This window comes from Ipomoea nil, unplaced genomic scaffold (assembly GCF_001879475.1).
Source record: "Ipomoea nil cultivar Tokyo-kokei standard unplaced genomic scaffold, Asagao_1.1 scaffold1576, whole genome shotgun sequence".
Taxonomy (NCBI): Eukaryota; Viridiplantae; Streptophyta; class Magnoliopsida; order Solanales; family Convolvulaceae; genus Ipomoea; species Ipomoea nil.
Window position 1 is genome coordinate 1,418,546 of NW_017618004.1, and position 16,391 is coordinate 1,434,936.

The window sequence follows — 16,391 nt, forward strand, 5'->3', positions numbered from 1 at the left end:
TGTGTATTATATATATATATATATATATATATATATATATATATATATATATATACCCTATGTATTGTAACAACCAACCTTTTGTAACTTGACCCAAAAAAAAAAAAAAAACATATATTTTTTTTGAAAGGAAAAAAACATATATTGCAACTCAAAAGTCAAAATGTAGCCAAATATTCAATATTCTAAATTATTAGATACTTACTAGTAGTCTCAAGAACAGTAGTCGTCCTTCATTCCTCATAGTTTTCAATTTCGAAGAATTTTATATTCATGCACATAGCTTGATATACATTTTTAGTAAACTTCTCATTCATTTCAACAAATTGTATGGATATTTTAAATAATGAAATGGACAAGAAATAAAGTTTATTAACAAAATGGACTAAATAGCTAATATAATAATAATAATAATAATAATAATAATAATAATAATAATAATAATAATAATAATAATAATAATAAAGTTTAAAAGATTATAATTGAATAATTTCAAACTGAACCATTTCTCGGTGAGACTATTTTTGAAGGTTTTTTTTTTTTTTTTTTTGGGGGGGGGGGGGGGGGGGGGGGGGGGTTATATGTATTGAAAATTTTGACTCCACTTAAATATAAATTTTGTGTTAGTTAAGTTGAGTATTTTAGTGCACATTATTGGCTCCATTTAAATATAATTTTTTGTTAGGTGAGTATTTTAATGCATTTGACGACTATACTTAAACTAACAATTACGTTTTATAGTTTATACACACACTTCTTGCCAAAAGTTGAATGGGTTAGTTTATCCCACTCGGCCACTCACCATGCTCTAGAGCCACCCCGGAATTTCAATATACTTTTTGAAGTAAAATATTTGTGGTATTAGAATTCTATATTTTATTAATTTTATGATTTTTACTTCATTATCCGTCATGCAGGCTCTAGCTAGTTGATAGGGAATATCCTTTATCCGTATACTTATACACATGCTCGATATCTACGTAGAGGATCAAGAGGTTCACTTCCAAGCACGATCAACTTGCGTTGAGTTTAGCCCGACCCGAGCCTAGCCAAAAGACACTCCTTTTGAGATTATTGATAATTGCGCTTTGTGAACCGGATTGGTATTCCCGAGCACTGAGCCTCCAATATTAAAGGACAAATTGACCCTACCGTATCAACTGATCATATCATAATAATACAAATGTCAGGAATCTCAAGCTACGTAAAGTCATTTGAACTGCTATCATCATGACCAGAGCATGGAGGAAACGTGGCCGACATGTTGAACCCTCAACATGTGTCCCCTCTAGCCCTCTATATAAAGCACATTTAATGTTGGAAGGGAGGATTTTGGACTTTCATTGAAATTATACCTAAGCTCGGGAACGTCTGACCACGTATTTAGCTACCCGAGACCGTACACTGGTCAAATACAATACACTAGCGTATTTGTCACATCACAGTACTATCTCATGTATCACTATAAATACATTGATTCATGTAATTGTAGATATGATTGATCAATAATAAAACACTCTAAAAATTATTGTTCACATATGGAACCTGTACACCAAAACGATCTATGGCTTCCAACCCACCTCTAACCCAAATAAATACTCTGATCTATAGATAGTCCATCACGTTATCTCCCTCAAACTTACATCCTCCAATTATTTATTCCAGATAACCCAGGTTGTTCCTTTTCTCTATGGTTAAAATCTCAGTGGATACGTTGATGACACGTTCCCATGCCCGACTTCCTATGTTCAAGTTCCGTATGGGTGTTCCGTTGTAGTCAATCCTGTAGGCGAAAATTTTGACTGTCAGGATTCCACTATTTTGTACATGTTCATCTCGTCTTTGTCCCATGAAGTTATGTATGTTGTGGTGGGAGTGTAGGACATGCCAGGCATCGGGTGCTATGATGGGTTATTTTGAAGTTGCATGTGTAATGTGTTTTGCTTTACCCTCACGGGCATGCACTCTGAATATCTTTATTAGTCAGCTGCAATTTTTTTCGCCAAGGGGATTCACTACTAGTAAGTATCTTGGCAAAACTAAGATTTTAATTGGACTACTCGTAAAAGTCGACTGACTAATTGATTTAGATGAGCAGAATCTATACATGTTTAAAGGCCTCCGCCATGAGTACCATGCGATGGTCTCTTCATTGAACACAACAAAACATGTGACAATTGGTCAACTAAATGACTATCCCAATGCCCATCAATTCATCTACACTGACAGCATTCCTCTATCGGCTTCCCACAGCCATATGCAGCTCTTGTTGCTCAACTTGGACCAAAAGAAGACTAAACAAAAAGTAGTTTAACCAGCAAGAAAACCATGGAACAAAAAAATAAAGATACAAAAATGTTCTTACCTAAAATAGGGCCTAACTAGAAATGTCATGGATCAAAAGTATCCAAAAAATATAGTCTAGGACTAAATTTGAAATTGTCATCAAAGACGAGACCTTCGATCCGCTGAAATTAACTCTCTAGCTATAAATACATTCATTCATGTATTTTGTAAATATATGATTGATTAATAATAAAATTCTCTGTAAAAATTCTTGTTCTCATAGTACACAATATTATATACAAATTTGTATATTGGATATTTATGATACATGGAAATTTTTAAAAGTGAGTGTTTTTGTATTTTAAAAAAAAATCTTGTAAAAAAATTAATGAAAATTCTATACACCGCTACGCCATCATGTTTCTAATTTAAGAAATTTTAAAATGCATTTCTTTTAAAAAATAATAATAAACAATTTCTCAGTAATATTTAATGAAAAATATTTGCGAGTGAGTGAGTGTCTGTGTGTATATATATATTCCAAGTGCAAACTTACAAACATGTGTAATTATCAAGGTTGCAAAAATCGCACCGCCTAGAAATTCGGCGGAATCGTCGTTCTAGGCGGTCGGCCGCCTAGGCGCTCTAGGCGGCTTAGGCACCGACTAGGTCGCCGCGGACTAGGCGGTCGTTTAGGCGGCCTATAGGCGGGAGTTTAGGTTGCGGTTAGTTATATTTTCATGTTTTTTTAAATGGATTATTTCGCTCAAGCCAACAACGTTTTTAAAATAACTCTAAAAATGTAATACAAAATTATTTGAAATCAGGTACTCTAATATTAATACGTTGTGAGTTGTGACTTTGCTATTGTGTTGTTGATTCTTTAAATCTTTATACAGTTTACAATTATAAATGTTTTTTAGGTTAATATTTAATATTTTAGTACTAACTATGAAAGTATTAAATAGTTTATAATTACAAAGTCTTAAATAATTGTTTTAAAATCTTTTAATTAAAAAAAAGGGCGCCTAGCGATTTTTTTTTTTAACTTTGGCAATTATAAAGATTATGTTCTACACTTTAAAAAAAATGCTAATTCATTAATCATAAGTAGAAACGATTACAATACAGATGTTAGAATGGTAATACATTCTTTACAATCAGACATAGAAACAAATTTTCTAGCAATGCTACAGAAAACTTGAATCACAGACTATTTTACAAATCTGAAGCCGAAGTTGATGGATAACCTTGGCGCTTCTTCACAGATCTGGTCAAACATAGTCAAGTCTGACTCTACCATTTTATCATTCCACGCTTATGAGGAGAGCTCGCCCAAGAAACAAGAGGAAATACTTGCCAAAGAGACAAGAAGGAAACACTCGCCAGAGAGACGAGAGGAAACAAACTAGTCAAACGAACAAAGGGATAACGTAGAACCAAAAGAAAGCAAAATAAATGGAAAAGAATGTAGAAAACCTGTCAGATCTGGAGAGTCTCTGAAGCCTTCGCTGAAAACGACCGGAGATGATCTGAGATCTAACATTTATTCCTAAAACAGCTGGAGGATGGAGTCTACTAATGGCATTGCCAGCTCAACCAGTGTTGCAAAAATCACGCCTAGGTGCTAGGCGGTCGGCCTCCTAGGCGCCTGCCTAGGCGTTCTAGGTGCCCTAGGCGGTCCCCAAGCGCCTAGAGGGCGCCTAGCAATTTTTTTAACATTGAGCTCAACACTCCATCAAAGCGTCAGCCGGCAGCACCAAGTCGTAGGGGCGGCTTTACTTCTTAGGATCAGACAAAAATGGGAGAGAAACCAAAGTTAGAGAAAGTTTTTCATTATATTGTTACTTTTAGAAAGTCTATATTGCATTTTTTATTATGATTATATTTTACACATTTAAAGTTCTGTTATGTACTTTTATAATTTTTTATGTTTACTTTTGAATTACACTTGTAACTTGTAAGTATCATAGTTTGCACATTTATTATTTATATTGTGCATCTTTAGAATTCTATTGTTTAATCTATAATTTTGAGTTGCAGTTATAAGCTAAGTTTCATAAATGCACTTGAATAATACACTTTAAAATTCGCATGTTGACACATGGATGTGAGTTCACACATATATTCCCTATATTCTATTTTCCCGTTTCCCTTACCTCCTTGGATATTAATTCACAATTTTTAATTTTTATTTGTCATAAAGTCAAATAATTTTCCAGCTATTATGAAAACATTAATTAAGTTATTAAATTAATTTTTTTTTAGAAGAATTAAGTTATTAAATTATAAAGAGCTCCAAATGCATAACGAATTCAAATAATAATAATAATAATTATTATTATTATTGTCTTCGCCTTTCAACAGTCATGGCCATAGCCATCTGTATGCTCCAAATTTGAACAGAGTAACCAACGCCATGGACGACCTCAGATTTGTCTTTATTTCCACAGTTTTATCAAGTCGAGATGTAAAATTCTTATAGACCATAAGTTTTGTCATTTATGAACAATGAAGATATCTTTATATTTTGGTGAAGACAGTTGGCCAAGGCGTCCTCGTCAACCCTAATCATTCATCAATTATGTAATATTTATGAATTAATCATATCAGTGTATAATTGAATTAATGTATATTATTATCTGAAAACTTTTCACCTGAAATAACATGTTTTACTTATTTAAACATCAAAATGGAATTCCATTTTTAATTAATTTGATAATCAATTAATTAAGAGACCAACAACAAGTCAAACAAATATTATTTTGGTCATTTGCATCCATATATTCTTCTCCCAAGATTGAATCCCCAACCCCAAGGACCCCACGCTCCGACCCGACAGAGTATTTGGGAGGATGAACATCCATATATTCTTGTTTCTAATAATGGTAGTTACATTGTGGACCAAGATTCACCCCATACAAGGCAAACCTTGATTAAAATCTCCTTATATACAAAATATTTCATTAAAAATTTTAATTGAGATCTTTTTAATGACATTTTTATTAATATTTTTTAAAAAATAAATTTATAAATACATAAAATTATTATTTTGGATACATATATTTGGTTCATAAAAAGCACTACTATAAGTATATGAATTTACTATTATAGAAACAACTTCAGCCAAGTTAATAATTTGATTAGACTATTAACTTAGTGGTTACAATGTTATAAGGTCCCTTATAAAATTTAATACTATTTTTATGCATCTAAATTTTGTATACACTTGTAATATTATTTTGATAGTTGTGAGGTCAACAATATATTATTTGCCTGTTCCTAAAATACCATTCTTGCCGTCTAGCGTTTAACATTCAGCGTTTGATCGTAGTGACGTAGTGTACACTGCAATGGGGGGAAGGACAATACAAAGTCAACATTTTCGTATTACGCGGACAATATGGACAACGTAATCTTATAAATATTAAATGCCCTCCCTCCTTCACCCACCCCCCCACCCCACCCGTGGTTTAATTATTTTCTGCAACTCTCCAGCCCAGGTACTTCTTTCTCGGTTTGGTAACTTTGGTTCTATCATCTATGGGCAATTTTCTTTTTACATTTGTTCTCAGTTTAAGGTTGTGATATGATATTTCTTAGGTTAGTACTATGATGTTTTTTCTTGGTTTGACTAGGATGAATCTAGTTGCTTCTATGAATCTTGATTCAGCTGGGTTTTGGCTTCTGGGGTTTTCACCTGCTAGGTTGTCAATCACATGAAAAATAAAATAAAAAAATTGGATCTTTTTCTGTATAGTTCAATTTCTGTGATATCTCCTTCAGTCCTTTCCTTTCTTATGTTTGTGTTTGTGTTTTTTTGAAAAAAAATCAGGAGAAGTTTGGCTTTCTGCTTGAATGGATAAATGTAATCTGGGGTAAATCCAAATATCAGTGTAATATTGAATCAAAATTTCAATCTTTAAACATTGCTGTTCAAAATTTTATAAAATTACCTGCAGTAATAAAGAAAAAAGGTTTGGGGGTAATAAATAACACCTCCATTTATGAATATGTGGCCATATTTCTATCTTTGATGTAAATTTGCTATTTATGTTGCAGGCTTTGATTTGTTTCCATCAATTGTTGGTGCCATTCATTTGATAACTGATTTGGGTAGTTATTGGTGATCCTTAAAGTTATGAGTTGTTGTTTCTTATTTAGTCGAAAGCTTCATTCATCACGTACACCAGCACCCGAGTTTCAAGAAGGTCGGTGCACTAACGCCTCCTCGACAGCGTTTTCTAATAAATGCTAGTCATTCGATACATTTCATGTTCGAGTTTCTAACGAGTTAACTTGTAAACAGAGTTCTCGGGTATTGAAAATGTGACCTTCTTTTCCTACAACGAGCTAGCAGAAGCTACTGATGATTTTAGTTCTAGAAATAAAATTGGGGAAGGTGGATTTGGTTCGGTTTATAAGGTAAAAATTGATGATTTAATCTGTTTCAGCACTTAAAGTAGTCTATTATTTTCTTCTATGTTTACCTGTCTAACTCCTTTGTGAATAGGGAACACTTAAAAATGGAGAGATGGCAGCAATAAAGGTTCTTTCTGCAAAATCGGTACAGGGAGTACGCGAGTTTTTGACCGAGATTAAAGTAATTTCGGATATAGATCACGAAAATTTAGTTAAGCTATACGGGTGTTGTGTGGAAGGCAGTCAGAGAATTCTGGTATACAACTATCTCGAGAACAACAGTCTTGCACTAACCCTTCTCGGTAATTATGTTTGGCCTTTACTCTTCAAAATTTTCTTTCTAGTTATGTTGTTCAACGTGTTTGTGATGCTCTTCGAATGATTTAGGTTTAGCTGTTTCATATAAATCTAATGCTGCATTTAGGTACGAGATGGAGCGGTGTTCAGTTTAGCTGGAAAACGCGGACTAAAATCTGCATCGGAGTTGCAAAGGGGCTAGCCTATCTTCACGAACAAGTAAACGTTGTCCACCGAGATATCAAGGCAAGTAATATTCTCCTCGACAAAGATTTGATGCCGAAGATTTCAGACTTTGGCCTAGCGAAGCTTGTTCCGCCTGATATGACTCATGTCAGTACTCGTGTTGCGGGAACTTTGTAAGTTTTCATTAAATAACCCTGTATCTTAGTATTTAGAAGTATTCTAGGGCACAGATTTAAAGCATTTATAACTCAATCACTTGGTGGCATTGCCTTCTATAAGCCTTGAATATATTTGTTCGTTACGTAACGAGATTGTGCTTCTAATTCCAACTTCTAGAAGCACCCTATTTTATCTATAATGTTTGATCCGATTTTCTATCATATAAGTTAACGAGATTGTTGGGCAGAGGCCGGTGAAGGGCCAAGTCCAGCACCACCAGGTCGCTAGGGGAATTGTTGGGTGGAGGTCTGAAGGGGCAAGTCCAGCACCCTGCCTCCAAAAAATGTGGCAGTATAAGGAAATAAAGTTGCGTCTTCGCAACGAGCTATATATAGAGCTTTTGGCTTAGTGATAAGCGTTAAGGGCCAAGTCTAGCACCCTGCTTCTCGAAAATGTGATAAGCAGCTGATAAAAAGCACCCATTGCTTATAATGCCATAACGTTTTTTTTCCTACAAAAATCCATAAATATCAATATTTTCACCTTTTTCGTTATGATTCTAATTTATTCATCCCCTTTTTTCATACATTTGCATCCTTGATGTGTATTTCAGAGGTTACTTGGCACCCGAGTATGCAGTACGAGGCCAATTGACATATAAAGCGGATATTTATAGTTTCGGGGTTCTTTTGATGGAAATTATATGTGGAAGATGCAACACAAACACTCGGTTACCCGTTGGAGAACAATACCTCCTTGAAAAGGTACATAGGTTCATCTAGGCGTTTTAGGCAGAGTTGATAGTATACCAGTTGGTGTGTAAGTGGGGTCGGGTCTCGGGATATATTTTGTAAAATGTGGACCTCTGTGCCCAATGTTGTGTCTCAAAACGAGTTTCGTGATTGCAGACATGGCGATTATACGAGAGAGGGGAGATGGAATTGCTCGTGGACAGTTTGCTGGATGGAGAATTTGATGCAGAAGAAGCCTGCAGATATTTGAAAGTCGGGCTACTCTGCACTCAAGACGCCCCGAAGCTTCGACCTTCCATGTCAACCATCGTCAAGATGCTAATTGGTGAGGCGGAGATCGATGGCTACAACGTAACGAAACCGGGACTAATCTCCGACTTCTTGGACCTCAAGATTAAAAACGCCCCGAGGTCTAACCCGGGAAAGATAGATGCTGCATACAACCAACCACCATCCTCGAGCTCCGACAATTCGACGTTGCCATCTGAATCGCCTTCTTCTCAGGTTACTACCTTCACTACCATCGCAAAGTATGATAGTACTTTATGCTAACTTTGTTGATACCATTTAATTCTTCCCTTTCTGAGAGCGTTTGGTTCACAAAATGTGAGATTACCTTAGTGGTATTTTGAGTTGTTACTAAAAGTGGTATCAACTTTGGTGTTTTAGTTCACTACAAGTTTTTTGTTTGTAAATTTTAATGATGTTTTCTTAAATTCTCCTTTCTTTACTATGCTTTGTTTGGTACATGGAAATTAGATAGCTTAGAATTGTGGCTTCGGTTAGTCTTCAACTTTTCTTGTGGTTGATTAGAAATTGATGTTATATTTGATTTGATTTTTGTTTTGTTTTTTTGCCCTTTTTTTTCTTGACATGTATATAAATACATATTAATATATCAATGGTAAAGGGCAATTTATACCATGAATTAGGATTCATCTTGCATTGTGAATCCTGATTTAAAATGACATTTAGATTATGCATTTGCAATTAATATATTATGTATGTGTAAATAAATTGAATATACATAATATGATAATATATTATTCTTTTTGCTTAAAGTTGTACTACATGTACTCTTATTTTACAGCAATTTATATCATGCACCACGGCGCACATAGCAATGTGCACTCAGGCACAAAACGCGCACGTTTCAATTGTTGTCGTCACTCCGTCCGTCCAAACGGCCCAAACTCCATTATGTGTATTCAGTTAAAAGTTTCTGTATATTGTGTTATGAGTTTCTGTGTATTTAGTTAAGAGTTTATGTGTATTTAGTTAAGAGTTTATGTGTATTCAGTTAAGAGTTTCTGTGCATTCAGTTAAGAGTTTCTGTGCATTCAGTTATGAATTTTTGTGCATTCAAAACATAGAAATTTTTTTTTTTTTTTACAATGCACCAAAACAACGTCGTTTTGGGTCGGGCGGGGCGCACAATGCATTATGCGCCCTGGTGCACGATATAACGACTGTTATTTTACTCTTTATGTTTTTTATATGGGCTTCTTGATTATTGGTTATCCAGGCTTCCCCATTTTTGTACAATTGTACTCTTTTTTTTTTCTTTTTTTTTCCTTTACCTAGTCAATACAGATCACATAATGGAAGCAATACTCGTTGTGAATATACTTAACATTTTCATTTTACTTAAAGAAAAATAACTTGTGAACTTTTAGTTCATAAGTTATTATCAAATTATAAATCTAATTTATTTCTTTCAATTTTTACAAATTTGATTCTTTAAATGTTAAATAATTTGTAAATTCAATCTCTCGAATAACTAAAACATTAAGCTTTGTTTGTACCTAAGGTTTTATAATAGCATATTTATAACTTCTAAAATATATTCTTTATTTTCTCATAAAATTCTAGATGCAAATGGAACTTAATGTCTCAATTAGTCGAGTAATCAAATTTACAACTCATTTAACAATTAAAAAAATCAAACTTTTAAAAATTAAACTTTATAACCCAAAAGGCCAAAAGAAATTAAAGGGTTAAAACTTAAAATTGTGATTCCCTTACTTATATATGGATCAAACTTTTTCTTATCCCAAGAGTAGCAAATCAAACTTTCCCTTTCACCCAAAAAAATAAAAATAAAGAAAAAGTAAATTAAAGTGTATTATACACGGGTGTTGCTATTTATACCACTGTTTGACTAAAATGGGGTATAAAGTACATTAAAAATATAAAAAGATGATAATTTATAATAAATACACAGTGGTGCAAATAACCTAATGAGAGGTTAAAATGCTATTTGCACCACCTTAGTAAAACTGCATTTATTAGATTTAAGTAATAATTAATTAATTCAAAATTTAATTCATTAAAAAAAAAAAAAAGAGGAGGAGGAAACCATTGCCTTCTCCGGTGAGAAGGTGAGAAGGCGACCCAGGTAGCCTTCTACCTGGGTTGCCTTCTCCGGTGAGAAGGCAGCCAACCCACTGGGCTGCCTTCTCACCGGAGAAGGCAGCCCAGTTGCCTTCTCACCGGAGAAGGTGACGTTTAGTTTGTTTTTTTTTTTTTTAATTAATAATTTGATTAAAAAAAATATATATATATAATAAATATTAGTCTTTGACCACATTAAATGATGGTGGTGCAAATAGCAATTTTTAATGAGCACTATCTATAAAGTAGTTTGACCTATTAAATAGGTGGTACAAATAGTAAAAAATGTGGTGTGAATAAAAATTCCCATTATATACAACCCTCAACCCAATATTCTCCTTTGACATCATATATAGCCATATAGGTCAGGTGATACTGGAAGGTCAACTTCAAAAATCAAAAGTTTAGGTGTAACTGTGTAAGTAGTTTGTTAAGCCATTAATTATATAAGTTAGTGTGTCTATAATATGAAAGGGTCAACCACAACTTAGATTAAATTAATGTTTTACTCAATCTAACATTTCAATGTTCAAATATACCAAGCTTCCTTAGTTTGACTTTGGAATATATATATATATATATATATATATATATATATATATATATATATATATATAAATCAAATTAAAATGTGCAAGTGACAATAAAGTTAATTGATAATTTTGTCAATGAGTTGTTCAATCCCCTAGATTTTTGAAATATCTCTTTATCAACTAAATAAAAAAGATACATAATTTAAAGATCTTAAAAAAAATCAAACATAAATAATAGGAATCCACGATTTTGTTTGAACAAATAGAAGGGGGAAAATCCCAAAAAGGAACTCTTACACACTATGCAAAAATCGTTGAGTTTGAAACATGTCAAATTGATTTTCCATAAGTACGTTTTGAACGAAGAGAGAGGGAGATAATCAATCATTCAAAACTCTCTATGACACAGGTGTGAAAACCTCGCCAAAAAGTCACCATCATTCTAGTAAAGGTTTTATAATTGTTAATAATTTTCCTTCTAGATATGACATGATGATCATGTTGAATTAACTAAAAGATTGATCCTTTTCACGAGGAGGGGTACATAATGATATTATTTATTTTTGAGTTATTTAAAAAAAAACAAAATTTTAAATACAAAATGTAACTTTACATATAAATATCAATATGCTCAAATTTATTTTATTTACTTATATGTAATAAACAAATTATAAATCACTTACATTCATATTCGCACTCTATTGTGGGTATGAACTATGAATATTTGTGTCATTTAATTTATTATTTATTGTCCATTTCTTAAATATAAGCGAAACATTAAAATCGAATTCTTTCTATAATCATAAATTCATTCCCTTTACAAACTAACCAATAAATTAAAATTCATATTTTATTTCTCATCTATTTCATTCTTTTTAGAAATATATTTATATTCTCTTAATTTTATTCCGTAAATCAAATAGGTTGTAATTTGACTAATGGGCTTCACTAAAATGGTGGCTATTCACGTTAGAGCAAATGAATGTATATCAATGATCCATCTTGTTACGTGGACCTAGTGAATGATATAAGTATTGGTTGATTTATCGTTAGTTAATTTGGTTGTTTATGGTCCACATAATGAACTTAGCCCAAAAATAATTACTGCATTGAATAGATAGAGCACATGGATTGATTTTAGGCCCAACCAATTATTTTGAGTAATTTATATCATGGACCAGGGTTCACACAGTATTATGGACTCTAAATCGAAATTACGAAGTACAAAATTTATACTCGTAAGGTATAGAATTAATAACACAAGACATAAAAAATCACAACACAAGACGCATACACATGTTATATATTTACTTATTTTTCAAATTTAATTAAGGTATATAATTTGTGTTCATAGGCACAAAATTTCACAACACAAGACACAAACTCATAATATAAGACACAATTACTAATTTATTTCATGTACAGAATTCATACTCTTAAAGTACAGAATTTTATAACACAAGACACAAAAACTCACAACATTAAACACATACACATGCACCATCACTGTGAACTCTGGTCCATGGTATAAAGATTGATTATTTTGTTTGCGGAACGTTATGCATCATCTGTTTCGACCCAGTTCGTGTGCGGCCAGTAATTTATATTGTAGATTATGATCTACACTGCAAGATGGACAACTTATAAATGTTTATTTTAGTATATTGAGAGTTAATTCTTTTAGGTAGCATACTAAAAATGAACATGCAAATATTCAATACACTCAAAATAAACGTTTAAAAAATAAATTTATTGTACACTACAAATAAATATTCAATATACTAAAAATAAACAAGTATGTTAGTGGTTTATCTTATAATGTATGCTAAAAATAAACAAGTATGTTAGTGATTCACCTTATAATGTGAATCATAGTTCAAAATATACTTATTGGTATGCGGTGTCTGGAACTAATTAGGAGATTTATTTGAAGGAGTTTAACTAGATTAATATAAATATTGAATTTAAGTGATAAAATTGGATTCAAGTGATGATTATTTATATATGGATTTTTTATTTTTTATGCATCAGAAAATAAAACCTAACTTTAAAAAAAAAACTATCATAAAAGTGATAGGTTTTTACAGCAAATTTGTAAAGTGATAAATTTTAAATGACTATCATAAAATCTCTCTAACTTTTATAAACTTTTACAGCAAGTGTTTCACTGTTCTTCCCTGTATTACACCTTTTTTTTTTGCAGGAGAAACCAAATCACCCATCAAAGAATCAAATTTCTAACTTCAGCAGTTCAAGTTCCATAATCAAGCAAAATTATGTACGTTATCCGGTATAATAAATCAGTTTTTGGATGTAAATTAAACATACCTAAACAGACAACAATGTTGGATAAACTAGATAGATACACCATAAAAGAGTGAATGAGAATGAGGTTGTGTGCAATGATCAAAGCATCACCACAGTTCAATGTAGATCAATTGCAAGAACCCAACAGAGTATTAAGAACTTCAGATAGAGAGCTCACTTTTTGAAATGAGAACACCATCACTATCAGCATACAACCATTCCCCATCGCGAATTAAAGTTCCGCCTACATAAACAGGCACATGTTTCTCGCCAATGCCCTTCTTGCCGGATTTCTGAGGGTGTGTCGCCAATGCTCGGACCCCAACATCGCAGCCGTTGATCTCATCGACATCTCTAATGCAACCATTTACAATAATGCCAGCCCAATTCATATTCTGAGCTAGCTGCGCCAAATTCCCTCCCACCAAGGCACACCTCATGCTCCCACCACCATCTATTACCAAGACTCTGCCTTCGCCCCGGCTCTCGAGAAGCTCTCTCACCAACACATTGTCCTCAAACACCTTAAGAGTAACAATAGGGCCTGAAAATGAACGGCATTGCCCATAGATCTGAAATACCGGATGCAGGACCCGCAAGTCGCCACTCGCAAGATGAGATGCGTTTGAATCACAAATTTCGGCAGTTGCCAAGAAAGCCATGAATTCTCCTGCAAAATATGTTCTGTCTTTTAAGCATGGTGATGGTATTCACTACAGATGAAGTGTTAGCAATTGATACAAAGATATATTTTAAAAAAAAAAAAAAAAACTAATACTTTTTATTGCATACATTTGTTCCAAATCTAGGAATTTAAGCATATCATATCTAGAGTACAGCCCTAACCCCTAGTACTCAAGGTTATGACTTGTGGGGCATAATGTAACGCGCGGGGCATTTCTCTACACCTTTCCGAGGTTTCCTACATCCTCCTAGACTTATCTTGGACTTTCCCATAGCTTCCCATAGTTTGTAGAATATTCTAGAAGCATATACATAACACTAGGGGTAGTAGAGATATATAGAATATTCTAGAACATTAGGGAATCCTCCTACTTGTGTAGATATCTTTGGAGGATTCTAGAGAACAAATCTTAGCCATTGGATTAAGTAGATCCCCACCATCCATTGAGGAGGTAGAATAGGTATAAATACCCTTCATGGGGCTCATTTGTAAACAATAGAAGGAATCCAAGCAAATCTTTGAGTTCAAGTAATCCAAGTTCCTTACAAAGCTTTTGAGTCCTTTCTTATAAGCTTCTTTGAGGGATTCTTGCCTTACTTGTTTTCTTAGTCATCCATCCTTAAATTAGCATGGCTGACTTAGCTATTGCGAGGGAAAGAATAGCTAGTCCGTGACAATAATGTCCCATTAGTCAAGATTTACAGAAAGTATAAGATACCCATTACAGATGATGCTCAAACAAGTCATTTTCGAAATAATCCCATTAGTCAAAAGTTGAAATTCGTTTCCACTAAAGGTTTCTAAGTTCTTCTTTTCCAAACCTTTTAACTGAGAGACTATCAAGTTGCATCTCCATATTAGACAAATTCTTGTTAGAAGCAAACAATATTGTAGACCCCAATGTCTAATTTTGCTTAAAGGAAAAAGCAAAACAGACATTTTCAAATGTTTCTACAGCACAATGCACAAAAAATGTAAGCTGAATCAACATTAGCGTGTAAATTAAGTACTCTAATCCTAATCCTATCCTATACACAATATTCTAAAGTTTAAGTTTTAACTCAGCCGGAAACCTGTATTTACAAATAGCTTAGAAAGTTACAATCCCAAAATTGAGTAATTACAAGATAAACATACTCAAATATAATAAGTAATCACAGTTCACCAGATTTAATAAAATACATCATTAAATAATCCAAATTCATTTAATAAAAGACATACTAATTACTGTAGCTTATAGGTATTCTACTGAATTAGAATACTAGTATGCAAAAAAATCATGAATAATAATGGAAGCAGAAGAAGAAAAAAAAGCAGAAGCAGAGGATACCTGAATTCTCCTGAAGAAATTAGGGCTCCAAATTTTTAGATGATAAATGAGAGGATATATGCGCGAAAGCGCGCGTATATATGGATGTATATACGTCTGTCTGCATGTTCAACCCGTTCGGATCTGACCGTTGATCGGTCATCAGATGATGGCATCCCATCTTTGTTGGATTGCGTGCAGGCTGAGCTTCCGCGAATGTTATCGATAAAGTAGAAGCAGCTGGACTGTTTTGACTCTCCCTCCAGTTTTTCTTGCGCCTCTCGTACGATTTCAGTTTGCTTTTTACAGAAATCTTGCTCTTTTTCACCTATTATTATTTATTTTAGAAAAAATGGTCAAATTAGCCCCCTAAGTTGATTGGATAGTACAATTAGGTCTCTTAACTAAAAAAAATTTTCAGATCCTTAAACCTGTAAAATTGTTTAATTAAGTCTAAAATGACTTGTTTATCAGGTTAAGTCATCACATGGTTGACACGTGTCTTTTTAAAATGTTTTTTATTTTTATTTTTTACAAATTTTATTTATTAAAATATATTATATATATATATATATATATATATATATATATATATATATATATATATAATAGGGAAAATTGCATCTTTGGTACTTGAGTTATACCCAAGTTCTGACTCAGTCCCTTAGTTATCACCATATCCATTTTTAGTCCCTCAGTTATGAACGAAGTGACGCATTTGGTCCCCGACCGTTAAAATTGACGGAAAAATTAAAAAATATTTAAAATTTGAGGGGTAAAGTAGGAAATTCACATTTTATTCTCCTTATATCAATCACTTTCACAACATTATTTTTCACTTCTTAGCCTCTTATTTCAAGATTGTTCAAATTCTAAAAGCATTTCAATAATTTTAGTATAATTTGTTATGAACCTGACTCTCGTATAACAAACTTAAGACTTAGCACAAATAAAGAAACACTTGATCATTGTCTTCAGACGTGTGAAACAGACTATCCTATCAATTTTCAATTTGTTTTACTAAGCAACAAATAATGTCAAATTTTGAGATACCAAATAAT

At 32.9% G+C, this 16,391-nt stretch overlaps 2 protein-coding genes across 7 annotated transcripts; one reads left to right on the top strand and one right to left on the bottom strand.

Annotated features, from left to right (window-relative positions):
- The first annotated feature begins 5,732 nt into the window (after nucleotides 1–5,732).
- On the top strand, nucleotides 5,733–8,950 carry LOC109190783 (putative serine/threonine-protein kinase). 3 transcript variants are annotated; one of them, XM_019341379.1, is made up of 7 exons: nucleotides 5,733–5,789; nucleotides 6,349–6,497; nucleotides 6,596–6,711; nucleotides 6,800–7,010; nucleotides 7,133–7,364; nucleotides 7,964–8,114; nucleotides 8,259–8,950. In XM_019341379.1, exons 2-7 carry the CDS (start codon nucleotides 6,428–6,430, stop codon nucleotides 8,652–8,654), a joined length of 1,176 nt encoding a protein of 391 aa, XP_019196924.1. In that variant the 5' UTR covers nucleotides 5,733–5,789; nucleotides 6,349–6,427; the 3' UTR covers nucleotides 8,655–8,950. The 3 variants fall into 3 exon arrangements, with proteins under 3 accessions (XP_019196924.1, XP_019196925.1, XP_019196926.1); XM_019341380.1 differs by lacking the exon at nucleotides 5,733–5,789 and adding an exon at nucleotides 5,793–5,889; XM_019341381.1 differs by lacking the exon at nucleotides 5,733–5,789 and adding an exon at nucleotides 5,795–5,867.
- Nucleotides 8,951–13,290: 4,340 nt separating this feature from the next.
- LOC109190836 (putative 4-hydroxy-4-methyl-2-oxoglutarate aldolase 3) lies at nucleotides 13,291–15,569 on the bottom strand. Of its 4 annotated transcripts, none has more exons than XM_019341465.1 (3): nucleotides 15,352–15,569; nucleotides 14,568–14,639; nucleotides 13,291–14,006 (listed from the first exon to the last, which is right to left on the bottom strand). In XM_019341465.1, exon 3 carries the CDS (start codon nucleotides 13,996–13,998, stop codon nucleotides 13,498–13,500), a length of 501 nt encoding a protein of 166 aa, XP_019197010.1. In that variant the 5' UTR covers nucleotides 13,999–14,006; nucleotides 14,568–14,639; nucleotides 15,352–15,569; the 3' UTR covers nucleotides 13,291–13,497. The 4 variants fall into 4 exon arrangements, with proteins under 4 accessions (XP_019197010.1, XP_019197008.1, XP_019197009.1 ...); XM_019341463.1 differs by having other exon boundaries at nucleotides 14,568–14,663; XM_019341464.1 differs by having other exon boundaries at nucleotides 14,568–14,684.
- Between the last annotated feature and the right edge of the window lie 822 nt (nucleotides 15,570–16,391).